The sequence below is a fragment of the Somniosus microcephalus genome, chromosome 11 (assembly GCF_052327205.1).
Source record: "Somniosus microcephalus isolate GS21.2 chromosome 11, FLI_Smic_1.0, whole genome shotgun sequence".
Lineage (NCBI taxonomy): Eukaryota > Metazoa > Chordata > Chondrichthyes > Squaliformes > Somniosidae > Somniosus > Somniosus microcephalus.
Window position 1 is genome coordinate 55076191 of NC_140997.1, and position 26616 is coordinate 55102806.

A 26616-nucleotide genomic window follows, 5' to 3' on the forward strand; every position below is an offset into this window, starting at 1 on the left:
CGCAGCGAGGCGAGAGCGGACCCTATTGTGATGGCGCCAATGAAGATGGCTGCCGTCCTTGCGGGCTCCGTGCGTACAAGGCAGCTAAGTGTCCTTTGCTGCTTGGTGCGCTCGGCTCGTTAAGAAAAAAGCATTTCACTGACTGGATTTCACTTGTTGTATTTGGTTATGTGACAAATAAAATTGAAATTGAAGTAGATGGCCTCAGAAAAAGACTGCAGTCCAAATACTGGAGTGATCTCCAGAGAACCAAGGTAGCTACTGTAATCTGGGAGTGTCCAATACACAGTCCAAATCAGGCTTGCCTCGCATTCTTAATCAGCCCACGGAGTTCTTCCTTTTGATCCTTCCACCAGTGGAAACAGCTGATCTGCTAACGGGTTTGTGGCAATGAAACAAAATTATCAGCAGGGTTACCAGCTTTGCCAGCACTGGACGAACATGCGGCTCCCACTCACAGCAGTGCTGCTTTCTTGCTTCAGTTGAATCCCACCTCCGGATTCTACTATGCAGCAGGTCCCTACTGAAGGGGGAAAGCAGTACTACAGGGAGTAAAAGCTACCCATTAATCCAGCACACTCCTGCTGACAAAAGTTGCTGGCACGGCCTACGATATTTTTTTTAAATTTTTTTTTAAATTCCCACAAATCTTCCAACAGATCAGCCGTTTCTCCTAGTGGATTTTGCAGGATTGAGCGCTTTTCATTAATAGTGCTCACTTCCCCCATCTGTGGCTCTGTACTGGGTGTAGAAATGGGACAATAGTCCAGATTGGATCAACTGAATGGCTCCGGTTCTCAAAGGCGGAGCGGAGAATAAGCAGCCCAGCCACCTACAGGTAGCCACCAACCATATCTCTGACTCCATCCCATGCACATTGGAGCATCATTGGCCTCTCTTCCTCTGCCCAGATGCAGTGGCCACCCACCTAAATGCCAAAGCTGCTGCTTCTACCCACTGCCCGAGTCCCTGCCTCAAACTCAGCCATTCACCCGCGCTCCAATACTGCTGCCTCCCACTCGTCACAGGAACATAGACAAAAAGAGAAAGACATAAATAGAGGAGTCAGAGAGGGAAAGACACTGAAAGAAAGAACCTTCATTTCTACAGCACCTTTCACACTCTCAGGACATCCCAAAGTGCTTTACAGCCAATGAATTACTTTGAATATCTACTCACTGTTGTTTTGCAGACAAATGCAGCAGCCAATTTGAACACAGTACAATGTTAGCAATGAGGGCAGTGGTTTCCACTTCACACCAATGCACCAAAGTAATAGTGTAAATGTACCCTTAAACAAACATGGCCCACTCGCTAGTTGTCTAACAAAGATCTGGCCCATTTCTTCTAATGGTACTAAGATTGATAGTCTTGAAGATTGGTAGTTTTGCAAAAAGTTAACCTTTCCTACAGAGGAAAGAACACCAATGAGATTACTGCAAGGGTAAAACTATATATTAAAGGGGAAGATTAATACAAAAAAGGATAGGCTCCCTTGAACTGTTCACCTGTTGACAACCTGGGCTATTCAGCAGTATGTGATGAATATATAAAGCAAAATCCTAACCTTTAATTTTGTCAGTTCAGACCATAAGGGCAAGCGTTTCAGGAATTAAAAAATTGGCAGTTAAAAGGGCTGAACCTGCCCTCTTATTGAAAAAATATATAATTTTGTTCTCAAATGTGAAGGACATTGAAGATGGAGAATGGAACAGTTGCCCATTTTTGCATTCAGTGTCAGCATCAAGCACAGCAAGGTCAGAGATCGCACAGGTGAAATGCAAAAGAAATAAGTTTTCCTTGGGCCACAGCAAATTGTAATCAATTGTGACAACTGCAGTTCCACGAGCATAATTTCTACTTAATCCAGTTTACAGAAAAATTACAGAAAGAGCAGACTATGCATCAACCCGCTGGTCACTGTTCAAGCATTACAAGACAATAAAAGTGCAGTGCTCATGGTGATAATCAATGCTCACTCAAGCCCAGGACCAAACTATTATTATATATTAAAATGAGTAAGTGGGCCACAATATTCTATTTCAAAATGTGTGTCAACTGCCCTTAATGTGACATTTTTCATGGTAAAAATGTCAACATATACATAGAATTTACAGCACAGAAACAGGCCATTCGGCCAACCTGGTCTGTGCAGGTGTTTAAGCTCCACACGAGCCTCCTCCCAACCCTATCTTTCTGTCCCTTTCTCCTTCTAGCTTCCCCTCAAGTGTATCTATGCTATTCACCTTAACTACTCCGTGATAGCAAGTTCCACATTCTAACCACTCTCTGAGTAAAGAAAATCCTCCTGAATTCCTCATTGGATTTATTGATGACTATCTTATATTTATGACCCAAGTGGAAACATCGTCTCTATGTCTACCCTATGAAGCCCCCTTCATAATTTAAAAAGGCCTCTATTAGATCACCCCTCGGCCTTCTGTTTTCTAAAGAGCCTGAGCTTGTTCAGTCTTTCCTGATAGTTACAATGTCTCAGTTCTTGTAATATCCTTGTAAATCTTTTTTGCACCTTCTACAGTGCCTCGATATCCTATTTATAATAGATCTTTTTGTAATTTACCTGCAATAGCTACTACACCTGTAGGTAGTACTGTGATAAAAGGTTTTCAATGTAAAATCTTCTACTTGTGACCAAACGTTACGTTACGTTACGCACAAACTATATCTTTGGGTGAGCAGAACAGGGTCAGCAAGAGTTGGAATAAAGTAAATAAATCTCTCCAAAAATCATGATGGTAAATCTCTCCAAAAAAACGGAGGCCAGTAATTCTCTCTAAAAATCAGGGTAGTAATCGTTTGTAAAACAAAAAAAATCACACCCAAAGTTTTGGAAAAATCAGCAGCACAAAACAATAATAAAATACCTAGCAGCAAAAAGGTGTTTAAAAACAGATGAAGTAAAAGTCGACAATAGCAAAAGGTGAAATAAATCTGAAGGAGTAAAAATCTAGGTCACTAAAAAAAAAATGTTTTCAGTTCAGGAGCAGCTCAAGGTGTGGTAAATGGGATGTAGTAAAAATGCTAATAAATTTAATGGTATTACCATCACCAAGTCCCCCACCATCAACATCCTGGGGGGTCACTACTGACCAAAATCTGAATGGGACCAGCCACATAAATGCCATGGTTACTTGTGCTGGTCAGAGGCTGGAAATTCTGCAGCAAGTGGCTCACTTCTGACTCCCCAAAACCTCGCCACCACCTTCAAGGCACAAGTCAGGCTGGTAATGAAATACTCTCCACTTGCCTGGACGGGTGCAGCTCCACCAACACTCAAGAAGCTCGACACAAACGCTTGATCGTGCCCCCCCACCCCGCCCAGGAGTCCGCAAATTCAACACTACAGGATATCAACTAGGTCTAATTATTTTCCATTCATATCTTTCATGCAAGAAGTACACCTCACATCCTTTTCGGCAAATTCTACAATTTATATGAGGAGGCTTTCATTAAAATAACTAGAGCGCCTGTCAACTAATTACTGAATATTGTAATACGGTAATGTTGATACTAGGCCCCTGGGAGTAGGTTTTTTTTAAAAACAAAAGAGCACTATCCCAGCGAGATCGTCGGCACTGGCTGCAGCTCATGACAGTAGCAGGTGGTTATGCCGAGTCATGTCAAACAAGGAGGCTAGCTGTTATACAACGCACATCTGGCTTTTCTTCGAAGGGCACAACTGCTTACATCAACTAAATAAGAGCAGCTGATGTTAAATGCAACAAAATCTGCTATAGTCACATGCATGACACAATCCACATATGATTCATCTGTCTCCCTGTATTCTAGAACTGCTTCTACCCAGTAATGTCCTAATTAGTTCAAACAAGGGGGAAGTTACCTTCCTCAATTCTATTTTAAACAAAAATGATCAGAAATGCATTTAAACCTCCCAAAGCTCTATAAATTTAAATGGCAGGGAAAGTCTAGTGGGAGACACGTCTCGCTCAAAGTACTTCCTCTTTTTATATTAGAAAATACTACTCTTCCCTGATGCTTGATATTTTTGTTTAATCACTGACATGGTGATCCTCGAGTTGAGTTACCCTAGCGATGTTCATTATGGGGGACACCCCCGTGCATCGCAGAGCAGCTCCATTACAAATGACGGGGGCATGGGAGGGATGGGGTGTGCGTTTAAAGCAATTGGAGGGTCTCTCCTAAGCCACCGGGCCCTGGGACACCACATTACTGGCTGGATTGTCTGTGTAATTGACGTCAGAGGAGCAATCTGGCAAGGAGGGAGATACTACTCGAGGGTCCCCAAACCAAAAAGGAAAATTGACATTTGAAAATAAAACACACTAGAGAAGCTTCAGGTAAAGGGATTATTTTCCAATATCCTCCCTCTAGACGTTCCTTCTCCTTTAATAGGAACGGGAGTCGGCCATTCAGCCCCTCGAGCCTGTTCTGCCATTCAATTAGATCATGGCTGATCTGTATCTTAACTCCATCCACCCACCTTGGTTCTGAAAACCTTAAAAAAAGACCAGCATTTATGTAGCGCCTTGGACGTCCCAAAGTGCTTTACAGCCAATGAAGTACTTTTGACGTGTAGTCACTGTTGTAATGTAGGAAATGCGGCAGCCAATTTGCACACAGCAAGCTCCCACAAACAGCAAAGTGATAATGACCAGATAATCTGTTTCTGTGATGTTGATTGAGGGATAAATATTGGCCAGGACACCAGAGATAACTCCCTGCACTTCTTCAAAATAGTGCCATGGGATCTTTTACGTCCACCTGAGAGCGCAGACGGGGCCTCGGTTTAAGATCTCATCCAAAGGACGGCACCTCAGACAGTGCAGCACTACTCCCTCACTACTGCATTGGAGTGTCAGCCTAGATTTTTGTGCTCAAATCTTGCCTGGATGAGTGCAGCTCCAACAACACCCAAGAAGCTCGACACCATCCAAGACAAAGCAGCCCGCTTGATTAACACCCCATCCACCACCTTAAACATTCACTCCCTCCACCACCGGCGCACCGTGGCTGCAGTGTGTACCATCTACAAGATGCACTGCAGCAACTCGCCAAGGCTACTTCGACAGCACCTCCCAAACCTGCGACCTCTACCCACTAGAAGGACAAGGGCAGCAGGCGCATGGGAACACCACCACCTCCAGGTTCCCCTCCAAGTCACACATCATCCTGACTTGGAAGTATATCATCGTTCCTTCATTGTCGCTGGGTCAAAATCCTGGAACTCCCTAACAGCACTATGGGAGTACCTTCACCACACAGACTGCAGCGGTTCAAGGCAGCAGCTCACCACCACCTTCTCAAGGGCTACTAGGGCAATAAATGCTGCCCATGCCGGCGATGTCCACATCCCATGAACGAATAAAAAAGTCTCTGGAGTGGGTCTTGAACCCACAACCTTCTGACTCAGAGGTGAGGGTGCTACCAACTGAGCCACTGGCTGACACTCAATACTGACACTTAATACCCTTGCCTAACAAAAGTTAAGATAATAAATGTTAACTGGTACATTTAATTCAACAGAATTAAATATATAGAAAATCTTCTTACCGAAGTTGATACTGGCCAATCAATATATATTATTTCTGATTCTGAAACTATATAAGCTATAATTATCATGCAACTCTGTGCTGGCATTTGATGCCAGTGCTATTGGTGATACAGGTACTACCTGTGAAAGGAATCACCAAGGATACTTCATGGCAGGTTGCCCGATATGGAATGTATCCAAGGAGATCATGGCAAGTTGTGCAAATCTTGCTAACACGTGTGATAAATCCATAATTAGTAGTTTGTCATCGGCCATGTGGGTAGTGTAAATTAAATAGCAGGAAACTTTATAGCTTTTTCAATTTCCATCCTGTGCCACTGTAAATGTGAAGGCTGATTTCATACCATCCACAACTTTGTGTGAACCATCTTTTGCCTCTCCCGCCAGAAGATTTTGTCCATCACATTGAAAATATCATAGCTAGGATGAACATTAGGTGCACAGACTCAAAGTCTTGCTGTATACTTTCATACTATATATTGTGTTTCTAGCTGTGACTTTCCACTCTAAATATTACCAGAATATAAGTAAAATTTCATCAGTGCCAGCATGCAGCCTTACCGATCTCCACCAGCAACAGGGGCACTCTCTCCGCTTCAGTTCCTTCCTGACCTGCCAATTTTAAAAAATATTTATATTTATAGTGCTAGTGAGCCACGGAGATAGAAGCTTAGACTGGCTCCGTGACAAATCATTCAACGCACAAAGTTTGAGAGCACTGATGAGACAGCATAGGGAAGAAGACCTAATCTTCATACCTAGATTATACAAATGAGATGCCACTGAATAACAATTTAATGGACCACACGTGCTATAAAACTTGACATACTGCAAGCTATATATTCCAGATACAGATCATCCATGATCGCACCAGAGCAGGATTAACAAGACATCTTATCAAAACACATCACATTTTTGTTCCTCCCCCGGCCAAGAAATTCAAAGGAGTTCACATGGTATTTGGCTGCCAAGTTTAGAAGACAAATAGGGTTAGACTTAAGGAGACAATTTAACTAAAATAGGCTCTGAATATAGCTTTTTAAAAACATTTTATAAAAAGGAAGAATTGAGAGAATCTGGGCTGCCACTTTCAGTGTGGGACGACATTATGTTGGGAGACACAGTAAGTTGTGTAGTTGGGAGCAGGAAGTTACAAAGGGACATAAACAGACTAAGTGAGTGGGTGGGTAAAACTATGGCAATGTGAGGTCATCCACTTTGGATCCAAGCAAGACAAATGAGAGTATTTTGTTAATGGTGAGACTTGGAGCTGTGGAGAGCAAAGGGATTTAGACACAAATCAGTAAAAAGCTAGTGCACAGGTACAAAGAGCAATCAAAAAAGCTAATGGAATGTTGGGCTTTATCTCAAGGGGGGGTTGGAATACAAAAGTGATGCTTCAGCTGTACAGAGCCTTGATCAGAGCCCATCTAGAGTACTGCATTCAGTGTTGGACACAGCACTTCAGGAAAGACATATTGGCCTTGGAGGGGTACAGCGCAGATTCACCAGAATGATACCAAGGGTAAAATTATGAAGATAGGTTGCATAAATTTGGTTTACATTCCTTTGAGTTTAGAAGGTGGAGGGTTGAGGATCAAAGGGTTGGATGTCCTATTCCTGTTCCTAAGCAAATGGTAGTAGTACATTCATAACCACCTCAAACCTAATCCTATTCCACAGGTTCCTATGGGACAGTAAAATGTACAAATGGCTTACTATCTCATCAGTGTAGATAATCCAGAGGGTGACAGGAGCATCTTAAAAAATAGACCAACATTTTAACAGTGATCTCTAGAGGGATGAGTGTTCAAAATAATCTTTAAGAAAAACGCTCAAATTCTGTATGTTAAAACATAGTGGTATTGCGATACTGTGGGCAAAGCAGAGGGAGGAAGATGTCCAACGCTTCAATTAAAAAGTTGAGACATCACAAAGCATCTTCAAACTTAACCGAATGGGAGAAAGAGAAGGCGTTGCAGCGTGAAAAAGAGTCAACAAAGAACTGATTTTTGTTATTCAATCTGTTCTAATTAAGAAGAAATTGCATCATTAGCTTGTCTCCAGAAATAAAGAGGCAGTGTCATCAAAAAATGTTGTGTACTTTGTTTCATGTGGAATGACCATGCATTGTTTGTAAAAAAGAGAATTGAGCAGAATTTGCATCTAATGTTCATATAGCCTAAAAGATTTATCAAAAACGTCATGACACTGTGCCCCTTAAGTGTAAATCTTTAAGACTGCACCCATGATTTTGGCATTCTGTCAATTACTGATTAACATGCATCACTGTAACAAAGACTCAGATACCCAACCACATGTGGAAATGATGCAAAATGAATCATTTCTCTTCTACATTATTGTGATCTAACACACATACATACCAACTGGCCAGCTAATAAACTATAGACTAAAACAATACTTCTGTCTTTGCAGGATTACAATAACAGTGTACATTAGTAGATCATATACCACAGCTACAGTATTAAAACAGCTGAGGGAAACAAGAGAGAGAGAGAATTTGGAGCCTGTTACTACAGGGTGACACAATAATGATTCCAATGACATTTTAAACAACCAAGAAAAAATCTTAGGTAGCTTATGATCGATCACACAAACCCCAACATACACATTTCATAGATGAACTCCAAAAACACTCAGCCTTCTATCACAGGCCCTACAATTATGCAACAAGTTCAAAAACATATCTTTAGATTGTCATCAACTTTGGACCAGGTGTAATGTAATTTATGTTGCAATTGATAGAGAAATATATTTCCCTATGAATATGTATTTTACATATGCACAGAATAAATGCTATACACGCTAAATTTTGATCCATCAGGTTTAGGTTGCAGCAGCACTGAATATGGCAGAGGAACAAACTGGTGGACTGTATATGGAATTAGCTAGAGCCTGAATACGATTGTTAATCCTGAACAAGTCACATGAACCATTGCTCTTTCATTCTGGTGCTTGATATTCATAAATCCCAAATACTAAAAGCAGGAATGACAAAGCAGAATGAATGAGAGGATGCCAGGCATTTCATGTGCTATTGCGCTTTGAGCTGTTATTGGGGAGTTTGTTTGAAGCCGAGCTGTTTGCTCGGTGGCGAGACTCTCACTCTGACACTGGCCGAGATACTCACTATGGCCTTGCTGTAGGAGGCCGCGGCTTCTTGATACTTTCTGCTGAGAAAGAGGCGATTCCCTTGCTCCTTCAGCTCCTGGGCAGTCAGGCTCTTCTCGGGGCTTCCGGACATGCTGTTTCTCCGGATCCCTGGTGAGTCACCACACACGCGGGAAAAAGCCGGCTTCCTGCCGCTGCTGACGGGCCTGCAGCGGGCGGACACTCCGAGGCTCTGCAGCGGGCCCAGGCCGGAGACGGGCCGAGTTAGGAGGAGGTCTCTCTAATCAGTTGCTCTCTTTGGCTAACCAGACTTTCGAGGCGGATGTCCCGGGATCTGGGCCCGGCTGTCCCTGCCGATTGGAACCACTTTCAGAGTCCAAAGCCGCGAGCGCTGTTTGTGTACAAGACGCACGTAAACAGCCACGCTCAATGACGTCTTCCATCGCCGCCCACCAGTGACGTCTTAAAGCCAGTGGCATCATCTCTATGTGCCGCCACAAGGTGAGATATTCAGTTCGGGTAAGGTGACGTCATCTTTCTGCACTGACAAGAGAAAGCGTTTAAACGCACACAGCGGATGCGACCGCACGGTGATGCTGGAGCACCGCCATCTTGCTAATGGAAGTGACGGCTTCACAGCCTCAGAGATTCAAAGTCAAATGAATGGAGGTGTACATGTGGACGCGTTTCGTGAATTGAATTAAATTAAATTATACAGGTAAAATTAATTATATGCATACATTTAGTAACAAAATAGTCAATGGTATGAATCTGCGAATGATTGGCACAAAAGGGGAGCCGGGCCGAAGCTCTGTTCGGGGCTCGGAATCTGGAAGTTTTGAGTTTGTCAGCGACTTTGGATCTGACGCAATTTTTGTAGTAAAGTGAATGCTCTGCAGTGTAGCAGCTCAAACGTCCATTCAACATCAAAGTTTGGTTTTATCTGAGGTCTGATTTTGTTTCCTAGGAGTTGACGCAAGTTTTGAACATACAGAACAACAACTTGTATTTATATAGCACCTTTTAACGTAGTAAAACGTCCCAAGGCGCTTCATAGGACGTTATCAAACATAATTTGACACCGAACCACATAAGGAGATATTAGGGCAGATGACCAAAAGCTTGGTCAAAGAGGTAGGTTTTAAGGAGTGTCTTAAAGGACGACAGAGAGGCGGACAGGTTTAAGGAGGGAATTCCAGAGCTTAGGGCCTAGGCAGCTGAAGGAACGACGGCCAATGGTTGAGCGATTTAAGATCAGGGATGCTCAAGAGGGCAGAATTGGAGGAGTGCAGATATCTCCGGGTGGGTGGTTGGAGGAAGAGATTACAGAGATAGGAAGGGATGTGGCAGTGGAGGGATTTGAAACAAGAATGAGAATTTTAAAATTGAGGCGTCGTTTAATCGGGAGCCAATGTAAGTCAGCGAGCACAGGGTGATGGGTGAACAGGATTTGGTGCGAGTTAGGACACGGGCAGCAGAGTTTTGGATGAGCTCAAGTTTACAGAGGGTAGAACATGGGAGGTCAGCCAAGATTGCATTGTAATAGTCAAGTCTAGAGGTAGCAAAGGCATGGATGAGCAGGATTGCATAAGTCATCTTCTGTCACTATGCAGATCCCGCGTTGTATGTTTAAGGAGAAATGTTTAATTTCCTGAGATTTTTTTTCATCCCAGGCAAATCTTTACAGTTCTAGGTCTCAGTGGGTATTAGTACAGCAATGTTTTAAGCATGTAAATCTAGTTCGGTATCATTTTAAATGACAAATTTCTGTAACCCTACAGGTTGAAGCTGCTTAGTGAGTGAAGCCATGTCTGGAAATGGAGGACTGTATAACTGTAAGGATCCTGCTGTATGGAGGTCTGTGTTTGCTCTTTATTGGGATGTGGTTGAAGCAAAGGCAACAGCATCCATAGGAGCGAAGGCAGGCAAACTGGCTGTGCTGGATAAATGGTGAGAGGTAGACCTTGCATAATTTAGAAGAGAGGACAGCAAAGGCAGAGAGACAACATCTGCTGAGGGAGACGGCTGTCTCTGGTTTATTCTGTCTTTCTCTTTCACTTGTTCTGCTGTTTTTTTTTATTCTGGCAAATTTATGCACTCAGGCCTGAGATTAAGACTTGTATATTTAGAAAACTGCAGTCCACTCATTTGAACCTGTGATTTTCAGTGTTTCCATTCGACCTTTTGCTTCATGCTTCCTCCATAGCCAGGTGTGATGGGTTAATAATTAAGGGTGACGGTGTGCTTCACAAAGAAGATACACTTTAACTTGCTTCAATACTTCCGTATGACCATCTTAGTTGGAACAGTATAATGCATTATTATAACACCTTTTTAAGATAGGAAAATATTTTACATTTCTATAGTGCTCACTATGTGTAAAGATACATCTCGAAGCATAGAGAGCAGGGGTAGTAAAAACAGAAAATGATGGAAATACTCAGCAGGTCAGGCAGCATCTGTGGAGAGAGAAACAGTTAACGTTACGGGTCGATGACCTTTCGTCAGAACTGGAAAAAGTTGGAGTTGTAACAGTTTAAGCAAGTAGAGGCAGGGAAAGGGGGAGGGGAGGAAAGAACAAAAGGGAAGGTCTGTGATAGGGAGAAGACAGGAGAGATTAAATGACAAAAGGTTTGATAGTACAAAGCAAAAGGAGATGGTAATGGGACAAGTAAAGAAACAAAAGATGGGCCTAGAAGAGGTATAAATGGGAATAGCAGAAACAACAACAGCTGTCATCTGAAAAAAATAGGGGCAGAGGTAGTGGTCTGAAATTGTTGAACTCGATGTTGAGTCCAGAGGTTGTAAAGTGCCCAATTGAAAGATAACGTGCTGTTCCTCAAGCTTACGTTGAGCTTAGTTGGAACAGTGTAAGAGACAGAGGATGGAGAGATCAGAGTGGGAGTGGAGTGGAGAATTAAAGTGACAGGCGACTGGAAGCTTGGGGTCACGCTTGCGTTTGGTCTCCCCAATGTAGAGGAGACCGCATTGTGAACAGCGAATACAGTATACTGAATTGCAAGAAGTACAAGTAAATCGCTGTTTCACCTGGAAGGAGTGTTTGAGGTCCTGGACAGTGCGAAGGGAGGAGTTAAAAGGGCAGGTGTTGCATCTCCTGCACTTGCACGGGACGGTGCCGTATGAAGGGGAAGGGGAAGGGGTGTTAGGGTGATTGAGGAGTGGACCAGGGTGTTGCGGAGGGAGCGGTCCCCTCAGAATGCTGCAAGGGGAGGGGAAGATGCGTTTTGTGGTGGGATCATACTGGTGGTGGCAGTTTCCCTTTTGCTCTGTCCTCTCCTCCCCCTTTCCCTGCCTCTGTACTTGGTTAAAATCTGTTCCATCTCTAACTTTTTCCAGTTCTGACGAAGGGTCATCAACCTAAAACGTTAACTTTGTTTCTCTCTCCACCGATGCTGCCTGATCTACTGAGTAGTTCCAGCATTTTCTGTTTTTTATTTCAGATTTCCAGCATCCGCAGTATTTTGCTTTTGTAGAGAGCAGGGGTTTGTGAGTGGCCAGTGAGTTTGGCGGGGTGGGAAATAATAGATTCAGGAAATAGCCAAATCACACTCAAAGAAGATGGTCATACGGAAGTCTTGAAGCAAACTAGAGAGATGGCAATGCAGATTACTGAAGATGTGAATTCCAGCGTATGGAGACAAGATGACTGAAGGAATGGTTGCCTATGGTAGAATAGAGGGAATGAGAAATAGGCTGGTATTGCTGAACCAGAGTTCATAACAGGACAAGGGACTGGAGGAGGTCATAGAGGTGGGGAGAAGCAAGGCAATGTGGGGTGGGGAGGATTTGAAGGTGAGGACAGGAATCTTAAAGTTGTTTTTCTACAATGCAAAAAGCCATTCGATTTTGGCGAGGACAGGGTTGATGGGGACGTGGGCCTTAGTGTGGATGAGCACACGAGCGGCCGATTTCTGAATGTATTGTACTTTATGAATGGTAGATGTGGGGAGGCTGACAGGGAGAGCATTAGAAAAGCCCAGCCAGGAGATGATGATAAAAGCTTTCAGCGTTATAGAGTAAGATGTAGAGTATATAAAGAAAGACTTGCGTTTATATGGCGCCTTTCATGACCACCGGATGTCCCAAAGCACTTTATTATTATTTTATTAGTTCATGGGATGGGGGCGTCGCTGGAGAAGGTGGTGGTGAGCCGCCTTCTTGAACCGCTGCAGTCCGTGTGGTGAAGGTACTCCCACTGTGCTGTTAGGGAGGGAGTTCCAGGATTTTGACCAGCGACGATGAAGGAACGGCGATATACTTCCAAGTCAGGATGCTGTGTGACTTGGAGGGGAACTTGGAGGTGGTGGTGTTCCCATGCGCCTGCTGCCCTTGTCCTTCTAGGTGGAAGAGGTCACAGGTTTGGGAGGTGCTGCTGAAGAAGCCTTGGCGAGTTGCTGCAATGCATCTTGTAGCTGGTACACACTGCAGCTACGGTACGCCGGTGGTGGAAGGAGTGAATGTTTAAGGTGGTGGATGGGGTGCCAATCAAGCGGGCTGCTTTGTCCTGGATGGTGTCGAGCTTCTTGAGTGTTGTTGGAGCTGTACTCATCCAGGCAAGTGGAGAGTATTCCATCACACTCCTTACTTGTGCATTGTAGATGGTGGAAAGGCTTTGGGGAGTCAGGAGGTGAGACACTCGCCGCAGAATACCTAGCCTCTGACCTGCTCTTGTAGCCACTGTATTTATGTGGCTGGTCCAGTTAAGTTCCTGGTGAATGGTAACCCCCAGGATGTTGATGGTGGGGGATTCGGCGAGGGTAATGCCGGTAAATGTTAAGGGGTGGTGGTTAGACTCTCGCTTGTTGGAGATAGTCATTACCTGGTACTTGTGCGGCGTGAATGTTACCTGCCACTTATCAGCCCAAGCCTGAACGTCGTCCAGGTCTTGTTGCATGCAGGTATGGACTGCTTCATTATCTGAGGAGTTGTGAATGACACTGAACACTGTGCAGTCACCAGTGAACATCCCCATTTCTGACCTTTATGTTGGAGGGAAGGCCATTGATGAAGCAGCTGAAGATGGTTGGACCTAGGAAACTTCCCTGAAGAACTCACTGCAGCGATGTCCTGGGGCTGTGATGATTGACCTCCAACCAGCACAACCATCTTCCTTTGTGCTAGGTATGACTCCAGCCAGTTCCCATTGACTTCAGTTTTACCAAGGCGCCTTGATGCTACATTCGGTCAAATACTGCCTTGATGTCAAGGGCAGTCACTCTCACCTCACCTCTGGAATTCAGCTCCTTTGTCCATGTTTGGACCAAGACTGTAATGAGGTCTGGAGCCAAACTGGGCATCAGTGAGCTGGTTATTGGTGAGTAAGTGCCGCTTGATAGCACTGTTGATGACACCTTCCATCATTTTGCTGATGATTGAGAGTAGCCAATGAAGTACTTTTGAAGTGTACTTTTGAACTGTTGTAATTAAAGCAAATTTACAAACAGCAATGATCTGTTTTTGTTATGTTGATTGAGGGATAAATATTGTCCAGGACACCAGGGATAACTCCCTTACTCTTCTTCACAATAGTGTTATGGAATCTTTTACGACCATCTGAGAGAGCAGACGGGGCCTCGGTTTAACGTCTCCTCCAATAGACGGCACCTCTGACAGTGTAGCACTCCCTCAGTACTACACTGGAGTGTCAGCCTAGATTTGTGCTCAAGCCTCTGGAGTGGGACTTGTACGCACAGCCTTTTGACTCAAAACATAGAAACATAGAAGATAGGAGCAGGAGTAGGCCATTCGGCCCCTCGAGCCTGCTCCGCCATTCAATGCGATCATGGCTGATCATCCAAATTCAGTAGCCTGTCCCTGCTATCTCCCCATATCCCTTGACTCCCTTAGCCTTAAGAAATATATCTAACTCCTTCTTGAATATATTTAATGAATTGGCCTCAACTGCCCTGTGTGGCAGAGAATTCCACAGGTTCACCACTCTCTGGGTGAAGAAATTCCTCCTCATCTCAGTCCTAAATGGCTTACCCCTTATCCTTAGACTGTGACCCCTGGTTCTGGACTCACCTGCCATCGGGAACAGCCTTCCTGAATCTAGTCTGTCTAGTCCTGTTAGAATTTTATAAGTTTCAATGAGATCCCCTCTCATTCTTCTAAACTCTAGCGAATATAAGCCTAATCAACCCAATCTCTCTTCATACGTCATTCCTGCCATCCCAGGTATCAGCCTGGTGAATCTTCGCTCCATGGCAAGAACATCCTTCCTCAGATAAGGTGACCAAAACTGCACACAGTACTCAAGGTGTGGTCTCACCAAGGCCCTGTACAACTGCAGCAAGACATCCTTGCTCCTGTACTCAAACTCTCTCACTATGAAGGCCAGCATACCATTTGCCTTCTTAACCACCTGCATGCTTACCTTCAGCGACTGGTGCACAAGGACACCCAGGTCTCATTGCACTTCCCCTTTTCCCAATCTATTGCCGTTCAGATAATAATCTGCCTTCCTGTTTTTGCCACCAAAGTGGATAACCTCGCATTTATCCACATTATACTGCGTCTGCCATGTTTCTGCCCAATCACCCAACCTGTCCAAATCGTACTGGAGTTTCTCGGCATCCTCCTTACAGCACACTCGCCCACCCAGCTTTGTGTCACCTGCAAACTTGGAGATATTACATCTAGTTCCCTCGTCTAGATCATTAATATATATTGTGAATAGCTGGGGTCCTAGCACCGATCCCTGCGGTACCCCACTAGTCACTGCCTGCCACTGGGAAAAAGCGAGAGTGCTACTCACTGCGCCACAGCTGACACTATGCCGGGGATGTAGTCATGGTGGCAGATTGCATGTCCAAGGAAGCTGAGTTCAATGTAAAGAAACACATCAAAATTCTCCACTTCTGTTCTGAGGTTGCTGCCAGAGAGATAGATGGAGTTGAAATTGGAAGCACATTAATGTCTGCAAGAGCTAAAGAGCGTGACTTCAGTTTTGCTGATATTAAGCTGAAGAGATTTAGACTCGGTCAGTTCTTAATGTTGGATTGGCCATTGTAGGTGATAGCAACAGCCAACCATGGATTCAGTGGAGGAGATAGTGAGGTAGAGGTGGATGTCATCATGTATGTGAAAGCTGACTCCGTGCTTTTAAATAACATCACCAAATGAAAGCATGTAAATGGAGAAAAGGGGGCCAAGGATGGAACACTGGGGTACCAACTATGACCATTTGGACATGGCAGGAAAAACCATTTTGCAGTGATGTAATATCAATAGCCTGATAGGTACGAGTGGAACCAGGAGAGCGGGGCCATGGCCAGTGTGTTGATAAGCTAATGATGTCGGTGAGCATGAAGCTGAGAAGGGCCAAAAAAAAAAGAAAGAATAACTTGCATTTATATGGCGCCCCTCAAGACATCCCAAATTACTTTTTGATTTATCAATGTTTTATAGACCAATGCATAAGCCAATTTGCACAAGCAAGCTTCCAGAAACAAGAGCCCCGATATTTACTCAGGATTGTGAAGAAAGTGGAGGATGGAGGATTTCCAGACGGGAAACCCAGAAGTAAGGGTTTCCCGGATGTCCTGCAAGATTTAACTGGAGGACGTCTTTTACATTTTTTCAGTAGGTTTCTTGCCCGACTGCCAGCCTGATTGACAGGCTGACTGCCTGTCAGGTGGGAAAGCAGACGAGAATCGGAAGGCAGGTAGGTGGGGCGGGGAGGAAGGATCGGAGGTCAGAGATTGTGGCAGGGGCAGTGATCCGGGGTGGGAGGGCTGGAGATCGGTTGGGGGGGGGGAGGTGGTTACAGAGGGTAGCTCGTCAGGCCTGGAGGAAACATTCCTGTTCCTCCTGGTGCACAAGCAGTGCTGTAAATGCACTTACCTCATGGATCCAGCCCACCTCGCCTCCTTTAACCTGCCGGAATTCCCAAGCCCCAGGAAACCCAGCCATCATTGGTTAAAAATTTTAAAATCTGTTAAAATGGAGGCACATAGCCTCCTTAAAAAAATGTCAGTGACCAACCCGCCTCCTGAGCATGGACTGCTCCCCCAACCCCCAACCCGTCTCCATTAAACCAAAAGTGGGCAGGTTGGGGTCGGGTATGAAATTTCTACATTTTTTACTTCCCAGCCATTCTTGAGGGTTTAAATCACCCCCAATAAATGACCAAATAATCTGTTTTGATGGTGTTAGTTGAGGGAAGACTTTTGCCAGCACACCAGCAGAACTCCCTACACTTTAATCAGAATCATAGAAAGTTACAGCACGGAAGGAGGCTATTTCAGCCCATCGTGACCGCGCCGGCCGACAAAGAGCTAATCCCACTTCCCAGCTATTGGTCCGCAGCCCTGCAGGTTACAGCATCCCAAGTGCACATCCAAGTACTTTTTAAATGTGGTTAGGGTTCCTGCCTCTACCACCCTTTCAGGCAGTGAGTTCCAGACCCCCACAACCCTCTCTGGGTGAAGAAGTTTCCCCTCAAATCCCCTCTAAATCTTCCCCCAATTACTTTAAATCTGTGCCCCCTGGTTTTTGACCCCTCTGCTAAGGGAAATAGGTCCTTTCTATCCACTTTATCTATGCCCCTCATAATTTTATACACCTCAATAAGGTCTCCCCTCAGCCTCCTCTGTTCCAAGGAAAACAGACCCAGCCTATCCAGTCTTTCCTCATAGTTAAGATTCTCTACTCCCGGCAACTTCCTTGTAAATCTCCTCTGTACCCGCTCTAGTGCAATCACATCTTTCCTGTAATGTGGTGACCAGAACTGCACGCAGTACTCTAGCTGAGGCCTAACTAGTGTGTTATACAATTGAATTATAACCCCCCTGCTCTTGTATTCTATGCCATGGCTAATAAAGGCAAGCATTCCATGTGCCTTCTTAACCATGTTATCTACTTGGCCTGCTACCTTCAGGGATCTGTGGACATGCACTCCAATGTCCCTTTGGTCCTCTACACTACTCAGTGTCCTACCATTTAATGTGTATTCTCTTTCCTTGTTAGCCCTCCCCAAATGCATTACCTCACACTTCTCCACATTGAATTCCATTTGCCACTGTTCTGCCCACCTGACCAATTTATTGATATCTTCCTGCAGTCTACAGCTTCCTTCTTCAGTATCAACCACACAGCCGATTTTAGTATCATCTGCAAACTTCTTAATTATACCCCCTATATTCAAGTCAAGATCGTTGAGATATATACTACAAAAAGCAATGGACCTAGTACTGAGCCCTGCGGAACCCCACTGGAAACAGCCTTCCAGTCACAAAAACACCCATCAACCATTACCCTCTGCTTCCTATCTCCGAGCCAGTTTTGAATTCAACTTGACACTTTGCCCTGGATCCCATGGGCTTTTAACTTAATGCTATGGGATCTTTTACATCAACCTAAAAAGATAGATAAGGCCTCGGTTTAATGTGTGTAGGAATGGTGTGTGACCTCTAGTAGGGATGGGGAAAAATTCATTAAAATACTTGCTCACTCACTATGCCAGGTATTTATGGGCAATGCTTAATGTTTTAATTCAGGTTTCAAGAAGAATTACCAGAAGCTGTCTGTAGTCGCATAGAGAAATTCCTGACACATGCCGAGCTGGTTCAATTGATGGAGTGGAAACTGACAGTAAGTGTGCTGGGCAGGGTGAGGTTTATATGTCAAATGTTTCAGAATGTTTGTGTATCACTACAAGACATTCAGGAGTGGGAACTCTGCTATTTCTTTCCTTCATCCATACCTAGAGGAACAGAGGTTAGTTGTGGTCGCTGGGCTGAGATCAAACTTGACACGTTTGGGTCTGTGGTTTTGTGTTTCGCTGGGGTGTTACCCCCTGACCAGGCCTTTGGAGGAGCTCTCTTTTCATGTTTAAACCCTGGAAAAGTACTCCACCCCCCCCCCTTCTACTAAGACACAGCACAATAGAGTAGCAGAGAAAATCCTGCCTTTTAGTTGTCACTAATGCTCTGTGGTGGGATTAAAACCTGATGTAACTTGTTTCCTGTCTTCAGGCTCTTTATCAGCACGGGGGAAATAACTATTATCTGTTCCTTCTCTTCTTGGTTCTCCCTAAACAGAGATGTCCTGAGGATGTCTCATGGTGCTATATAAATACAAAACTTGCATTTAGACTGGGAGGTTCCAAACCCCACAATCCCCAGGAAAACTGTAAACAGTATTTTGCATAGGTTAAAATGCTGCATTATTGTACGGATAACGTTTCCCAATGGACTTCCCTTCTGTCTTTGTGCAGTAACAAAACTGACTTCCCATTGCTTTTTTAGATTTCAAATGCCCACGGTCGCAGCTGTGTAAAGGCTAAAGACCATGTGGCAATACCCAGAGTTTACTCATTGGAGTCACTCCTGGTACTACAGACATACAAAAATGACGGGCAGAAAAAATAAATTACCACCTGATCCAACAAACCTGCCCCACAGATTTGTGACGTATGAAGAATCATGATTAGATACCCCCCTACCCAGCAGCAGCCATGTAATCTAGAGGGAGAGACCAAATCGAAACCCAAGGCCAATAAGGGAGAAAAAATTCTGGAAAATTCCTTTGGCAGTTGAGAACCAGTCTAGGAGACCACATTGACCATTCTTGTATTACCTGATATTTCACCTACCTTTTTATAAGATGTAATCTCAGCCCCAGCCAGTAACTGGTCCAGCTCGCTCTTGACGGTTTGCAGAGTCAGCAATTTGTTCCATAGGTCTTCTGGGAAAAGAAAAACTGCCTAACCTAATCTGGCCCTACCCTTGCATAACTTATATAGATGACCACTGGTCTTCCCGAATCCATCGATAGGAACACAACCTAGTGCTTTAACTATTTTATATACCTCAATCAAATTACCCATAAGTTTACCCATCTCTACATAGAAACATAGAAGATAGGAGCAGGAGTAGCCATTCGGCCCCTCGAGCCTGCTCCGCCATTCAATGCGATTATGGCTGATCATCCAAATTCAGTACCCTGTCCCTGCTTTCTCCCCATATCCCTTGATCCCTTTAGCCTTAAGAAATATATCCAACTCCTTCTTGAATATATTTAATAAATTGGCCTCTACTGCCTTCTGTGGTAGAGAATTCCACAGGTGAAGAAATTCCTCCTCATTTCTGTCCTAAATGGCTTACCCCTTATCCTTAGACTGTGACCCCTGGTTCTAGACTCCCCGACCATCGGGAACATCCTTCCTGCATCTAGTCTGTCCAGTCCTGTCAGAATTTTATAGGTTTCAATGAGATCCCCTCTCATTCTTCTAAACTCCAGTGAGTATAAGCCCAATCGACACAATCTCTCCTCATACGTCATTCCTGTCATCCCAGGTATCAGCCTGGTGAATCTTCGCTGAACTCCTTCCATGGCAAGAACGTCCTTCCTCAGATAAGGCGACCAAAACTGCACACAATACTCAAGATGTGGTCTCACCAAGGCCCTGTACAACTGCAGCAAGACATCCTTGTTCCTGTACTCAAACCCTCTCGCTACAAAGTCTAAAGTGAATAGACCCAGCTTTTTAAATTTCCCTTCGTAACTATGGTTTTTTAAGCTGGGAATCATTCTTGTGGCCCTCCTCTGAACCTTTTCCAAAGCCTCTATATCATCCAACATATGAGGGGACCAAAACTGGACACCATATTCTAAATGTAGTCTAACCAAAGTCTTGTACAATGACAAAATGGTTTGCTTTGTTTTATGTTGAATAGTCCTATTATTACAACCTAATACCCTGTTTGCTTTGGCTATGGATTCTTGGCATTGGTCATGAACCTTTAGAGAATGATATACTATAATGCTAAGATCCTTTTCTCTCCCATCCGATTTCAGTTCTGTCCCATGTAAACTCATCTTGGTTGAATACCAGTTGTCAGAGTTTGGCCCATTCCTCCATGCGCATCAATATCTGCTTCCAGAACTTCATTCTCCTCCACAGTATAAAAATGTGTAAGAGCTCTGCAATATCTTCACGTTCAGATATTATACCATTGCAATTAGACCTACCATTCTTGTGGGTAAGCCAGCATACTTTAGTAAAAGAGAGAATCTGGTTGTGCTAGGATACTTGGAAGGAAAGCCAATGTATCCTACGTATGTAGATATGGGAGGACACTGGGCTGAAGGAACATACAATGTCTCAGGATGTCTCTTTGTCTTGAAGATGAATGTACAGTATCTCTGGGTATAAAAACACCAGGGCAGAAACCTGCATTGTCTGTAGATGTAGCTGACGGTGCTATGGTCGAAGGCACTGTGCTGTATATTTGAGCATGGCTATCACAGGCGAGTGTAGATTTAACTCCATTTATGAGATGGCCCAGTTATTTACTAACTCTGTTGACCTTCAAATCTTTGAGCTTAAAAACCTCATTCAACTTGACTCCATTTTAATTTGACTTTTCACTCCCTTCCGCCCTACTACTTGTAGCGAGGCAAGTTCCGCCCAACACTGCAGCAGATGGTAATGAGTAATTCCTCGGACTTTGTGGAGTCATGCACACGGAAAGCTTTCAAGCTCCTTCCTGACGTACCAGCTGCAATCACAGAGATCAGTAAGCTGAAAGCATTAGGGCCCGCCACTGCATCAGGTAGGAAAGTTAAAAAAAACTTGTCAGATTACTTGCATTACTATTCATGCGGTACATTTGTATTCTAATGGAAGCTTTTCTTTTGCTCATGCTTAGCTGTGCTGGTGACTGGTGCTCCACAGGAAGTTGCATTCATGGCTGCTGAAGCGGTGGAGTCAATCCCAGGCTTGGCCCCCATTAAGTACACGCTTAAACACTATATCCTATACCTGGACAAAGTGAGGGTGTGTGCAAGACAACTCAACGAGAGTAAGTTTCTCCCATTTTCACAGATGTACACTATCATCACTTGCTGTGTGCCAAAGGAAATCCTGCTGGTGTGTGAATGTAATAATGCTGAGGATATGCCAAGAGTTAACGTTGCATACACTGGTCTGAACAGGTTGATGATGTGTGTACTAATCTATTAGGGAAATGTGTTAAAAGTATTCTCTTGCAAAGGCCCTACTCTGTATGTATAATGCACAAGGTGAATGCAGGGACTAGAGGAAGCGGTTGATGATTGAATGAGAGTTATGAGCAGACTGTTGTACTGTGATCAAATAAGTAAGGAAGCCTTACTTGAAGTCAAGTATGGTGCTGAAATTGATGGTCTCTTGTTTTGAGTGGTGTTCCGTGTATAGCTCCTGTTTCCCTGTATGACAACAGTGACCATGCTGTTCATTGGCTGGGAAGCACTTTGGAATGTCCTGAGGCTGTGAGCGGTGCTCTATAAATACAAGTTCCATCTTTCTTTAGCCACATCTCTGGCAGGTCAACCTGCTCCGATACGATGATATGGTTTTGTTGGATGAAGTGGTCTATTTGGGGAAAAGCAGGACTAAGCTTGGGATCTACCAGTGCTGTAGGCTTAGATCATACAATTATCAATTACACATATCAAGAGACTAGTTTTGACCAAGCACGCTGTCCTATCAGTTTCTTTCACTGAGACAGCTCACAGAGAGTTGACACTTCGGACAAAGTGAGGGAGAAATTTCAACAAGAATAAGTTTACTCCCATCTCTAGACTTACAATGTAAGTAGTGTTTATATAAGTAATGGTAGTAATTGGTGATGATTACAACCCTGTTCTTCACACGTGCACCTACCAGAACTCTACAGAATAGCAGTAAATAAATGAGGGGTTTCGCTATATGTACTGTAGCTGTTGTTTTGATGAATTTCAAAATTAACTGAATGTCATCTCTTGGTGCGATTTTATACTTTCCACTCTGAGACATTCAGTGGCTGTGCCCAGCGGTGCAGTCCTATTAACCACTGCCGTTGAAGGAAATGCATTATGCTGTGATGGCCTGTGTTTCAGTGTGATGTGACATGACAGTAACTTGCTTTTGCCAAGAGGTAACGGTGCATTCACCTTTTGCAGATGATTCGGTGAAGGACTGGACCCCTCACAGAATCGAACAGTGTCTTTGGACCTGGGCTGTGGCCCAAAGTATCAAACCCTTGTTGCTGAAGGGCATCGTGCTACATCAAAATGAAACAGTGAATAAAGAACAAGTCACGGCACCGAGACCTGTGAAAAGGCAGAAAACGCAATGATGAGTCAGTCAGTCCCTTATGAAAACAGCCGCATCGTGAGTGAGAGACATTATGTTCCAGCTTTACACATTTGGTTGGTGCAGCAAATGGTGCTGAGGGTTGAAACCATTCAGAAAAGGCAGACACTAGGGAGTGATATTGGGCCTGGAGGAAGGGCAAGCAACATCATCATCCTTCAGCATCATGCAGCATAAAAGCATTCTTGCTATTTATCTACTCTTGCATCTAGCATATCCGTCACACTTGAAAGTGTTGCATGTGCAAAGTTTATGTAACGTGTGTACCTGATTGGCTCATAAAATGGCAAAAGAAAATCCCAACTGAACAGATAGCCGACCTACCAATGAACAAGGAGCAGTTTAAAAAAGACTAAAGAAAGCCAGTCATTTCTTATCAAGGTTTCTTCTGACCTTGATAACCTGGCCTATCCTTAATGGGTGGAATTGGAGATTTATAACCAACTATACAGAAACTTTAGTACGATAGCAAAATACTGCAGATGCTGGAAATCCGAAATGACAACAGAAAATGCTGGAAAAACTCAGCAGGCCAGGCAACGTCCCTTAGGTTTTGACCTGAAACGTTGACTCTATTTCTCTCTCCACGGATGTTGCCTGGCCTGCTGAGTTTTTCCAGCATTTTCTGTTGTCATTTCTATACAGAAACTTTGTTCACCAACAATGTGTAACCACTAATTGACCTCACACTATGCCTATTGAGCAATTGGGCTTCTGGTCTTAAAGGGACAGGCCAGGTTAAAAATGGCTCCACCTTGGCAGAGAATAATACATTGCATGTTACATGGTATATGCTCCCGTCAGTGTCCTCCAGCTTACCTCAAACAATGTTATAGAAGATCCGCTTGTACAGGTAAAAAACCAGAGCGATGAAATAGTGAATCACAGGTAATGATTGGAAGATGTCTGGGTGAATTACATGTTTTCCAACATCATGAGTTGAATCATTTCCTGTTTCCCACTGCTTCCATTCTATGGATACTGCAAGCTTGTGTGCAAAAAGAAATTAAATTTCACAATGACAAATGTTGCTGAGATGATGTATGATATTGGCACTAATCTCTGGTTGAAAAATAAACCACCACAAATAAACTTCAGATTCTAAACTGGAGGGCGCAGAACATGCACATATGAAAATTTCAAGCTTTTGTCAGGCTGTAGATTTTTATCAGCAGTGTCATCAATACAATTTGATGAAAATATAGAGATCATTTTGAGCAGTTTTTTATATATTAAACCCAGCAGAGCCTGCTTATAATGGGAATGAACATTCTGCTTTATAGAGCAGTGAATTGTGAAAACTGATGGCCCCATTCACAAGATCTTTGCGCCAGGAATTTCCTCAGGGGTTCTGTCGATCAGTTGTCGATACTTTGGCGGAAACCCCGTTTACGTGTCTATCCAGGGTTTCTGTCACAGTCACGGCCGCCAATCGGGAGAACCCCCGATGAAATTCCTTTTTAAAAGGTTTCGCTTCAGTGAAACAATCACAAACTTGAAGTCTGGTGGGAGTGATTTGTTTTTCCTCAAGTACAGCTCAGCTTCAGGCGAAGCGTGTAATCTGGAAAAAATGAAGATTGCATCCCTTTGGATTAGACTCTTGGGGATGAACTTCTGCGGGAGTTCTCCCAGTTGTGTTTATGCTGTTTTCCTGAGACTTCCATGGCTCTTCCAACCAAAGTTACAGCGGGCGAGTGGGAGAAACCCTGTGGAAATTCACTGCCTTAGAAACACTCTCTGAGCATTGAGCAGTTTAGAGTTGAGCTGTTTACTGTGACTGAATTTGCTATTTTCTCCAAATTCCTGACCTGGGAACATTTTGCCATTCCAAATTATGCAATCCTCCTGTTACTTCTGCTTTGCTTTATAACACAACATTTTTCCCTTGTTTACTCAGTTGTACTACCACTTCATGCCTGCCATCTGTAAATTGATATTGCTCCATGTACCTGAGCTCACTGTAACACCACACTGCCACCATCGATGCACTCTGTCTGTAGTGGCGTTATAACTAAATGTCGTAGTTAATTGTGACTTTAAGTAACAGTGAATCATAGATCACACTTTTTTAGCTGAACTCTTAGAAAGTGATTTTTTTTTTTAAAACTACTGGCCTCTTCATCTCACTTGCATTGTGGTATTTTAAAAAATAAATTGGGGAGAATGTATGCATTCCTTTTCTAATAAAATATAGTTGAATAGAAAGAATAAGTGTGTGTTTCTGGTAAAACTACCACCCACAGCCAGACACCAGTGGAAAGTTTACAAGGTCAGTCATGTCCACCAACCTCATTCAATCCATTGTACAACATTAGATGTGAGAGTCATCCAAAGCGAAGCCTGCAGCAAGAGCTTTTTCAAGGATCAATGTCAGATGGTGGTATGGCCTATTAGTGCATTATAACAGAGCTTTCAACAACAGCGACAGCAACTTCCATTTATATAACACTTTTAACATCGTAAAACATCCCACGGGGCTTTGCAGGAATGCGATCAGACAAAAAACTGACACTTTCAGTAAAGAATACTGTACAAATGATTGTGCTTAAGTGAATATTCATTCTAAATGAATAGTAACTGGTAGTTTTCAATTTCTATCTCTATCTATTGTAATCAGCAGGAGAGAGCTTTTGACTTAGTGATACCATCCCCGTCTGAGTCGGAGGGTGTAAGGTTCAAACCCCGCTCCAGATAGTCCCAGTGCAATCCAGCTCTGAATTCTTGGTTGACATTCAGCAAGATACTCTCCTCCAGTGGGTGTGTGTGGCCCCCTTCATTGTATGAGCTGTGAGCCCATAAAACCCTAACACTGTCGGTTGGTATAAAGATGGTTATGGCCATTTACAACTGTTAAGAAGCCTGTGAATTTTTCCACTATTTCACACCCTTCTTCAGGGGAACATAAGAAATAGGAGCAGGAGTAGACCATACGCCCCCTCGAGCCTGCTCCACAATTCAATAAGATCATGGCTGATCTTCGACCTCCACTCCACTTTCCCGCCCAATCCCCATATCCCTTGATTCCCTTAGAGTCCAAAAATCTATCGATCTCCGCCTTGCATATACTCAATGACTGAGCATCCACAGTGCTCTGGAGTAGAGAATGCCAAAGATTCCCAACTCTGAGGAAATTTCTTTTCATCTCATGAAGGCAGTGGAGGCCAATTCATTAAATATATTCAAGGAGTTGGATATATTTCTTAAGGCTAAAGGGATCAAGGGATATGGGGAGAAAGCAGGGACAGGGTACTGAATTTGGATGATCAGCCTTGATCGCATTGAATGGCGGAGGAGGCTCGAGGGGCCGAATGGCCTACTCCTCCTCCTATCTTCTATGTTTCTATCTTGCTCCTAAATGGCCAACCCCTTATCCTGAGACTATGCCCCCTAGTTCTAGACTCTGCAGCCAGGGGAAACAATCTCTCAACATCTACCCTGTCAAGCCCTCTCAGAATCTTATATGTTTCAATGAGATCACCTCTCATTCTTCTAAACTCCTGAGCGTATAGGCCCATTATACCCAAACTCTCCTCAAAGGACAGCCCTCTCATCCCAGGAATCAATCTAGTGAACCTTTGTTGTACCCCCTCTAAGGCAAGTATATCCTTCCTTAGGTTCTTCAGGTGTGGTCTCACCAAAGCCCTGTACAATTTCAGCAAGACTTCCTTACTGTTAATCCAACACCCTTGCAATAAAGGCTAACATGCCATTTGCCTTCCTAATTGCTTGCTGTACCTGCATGTTAACTCTGTCTCCTGTACGAGGACACCCAAATCTCTCTGAACAC

General features: G+C 43.8%; 2 protein-coding genes across 5 annotated transcripts in view; one reads left to right on the forward strand and one right to left on the reverse strand.

Annotated features, from left to right (window-relative positions):
- Window positions 1–9150, reverse strand: part of stub1 (STIP1 homology and U-Box containing protein 1) — a 34890-nt gene extending 25740 nt beyond the window's left edge. The window contains exons 1-2 of one of the 2 annotated variants that reach the window (XM_086000681.1): window positions 8706–9150; window positions 6116–6166 (exon numbers count right to left, since the gene is read on the reverse strand). In XM_086000681.1, coding sequence (XP_085856807.1) covers window positions 6116–6166; window positions 8706–8819 — 165 coding nt within the window. In that variant the 5' untranslated portion in view covers window positions 8820–9150. The remainder of the gene's footprint in view (window positions 1–6115; window positions 6167–8705) is intronic. The other variant, XM_086000682.1, reaches the window with a different exon arrangement.
- Window positions 9151–9178: 28 nt separating this feature from the next.
- LOC147110579 (uncharacterized) lies at window positions 9179–25040 on the forward strand. 3 transcript variants are annotated; one of them, XM_086000691.1, is made up of 6 exons: window positions 9179–9404; window positions 10468–10636; window positions 18208–18301; window positions 21108–21267; window positions 21364–21516; window positions 22637–25040. In XM_086000691.1, the coding sequence occupies exons 2-6, from the start codon at window positions 10494–10496 to the stop codon at window positions 22810–22812; spliced, it is 726 nt and encodes a 241-aa protein (XP_085856817.1). In that variant the 5' UTR covers window positions 9179–9404; window positions 10468–10493; the 3' UTR covers window positions 22813–25040. The 3 variants fall into 3 exon arrangements, with proteins under 3 accessions (XP_085856817.1, XP_085856819.1, XP_085856818.1); XM_086000693.1 differs by having other exon boundaries at window positions 10468–10543; XM_086000692.1 differs by lacking the exon at window positions 9179–9404 and adding an exon at window positions 16118–16231 and having other exon boundaries at window positions 10547–10636.
- The last annotated feature ends 1576 nt before the right edge of the window (window positions 25041–26616 follow it).

Excerpts from the sequence above, each read along its gene's own strand:
- LOC147110579 (XM_086000691.1), top strand. The coding sequence starts at position 10,494 with ATGTCTGGAAATGGAGGACTGTATAACTGTAAGGATCCTGCTGTATGG. Across the intron at positions 18,302-21,107 it reads TGATGGAGTGGAAACTGACA|CGAGGCAAGTTCCGCCCAAC; the intron begins GTAAGTGTGCTG and ends TACTACTTGTAG. Across the intron at positions 21,517-22,636 it reads TGCAAGACAACTCAACGAGA|ATGATTCGGTGAAGGACTGG; the intron begins GTAAGTTTCTCC and ends CACCTTTTGCAG.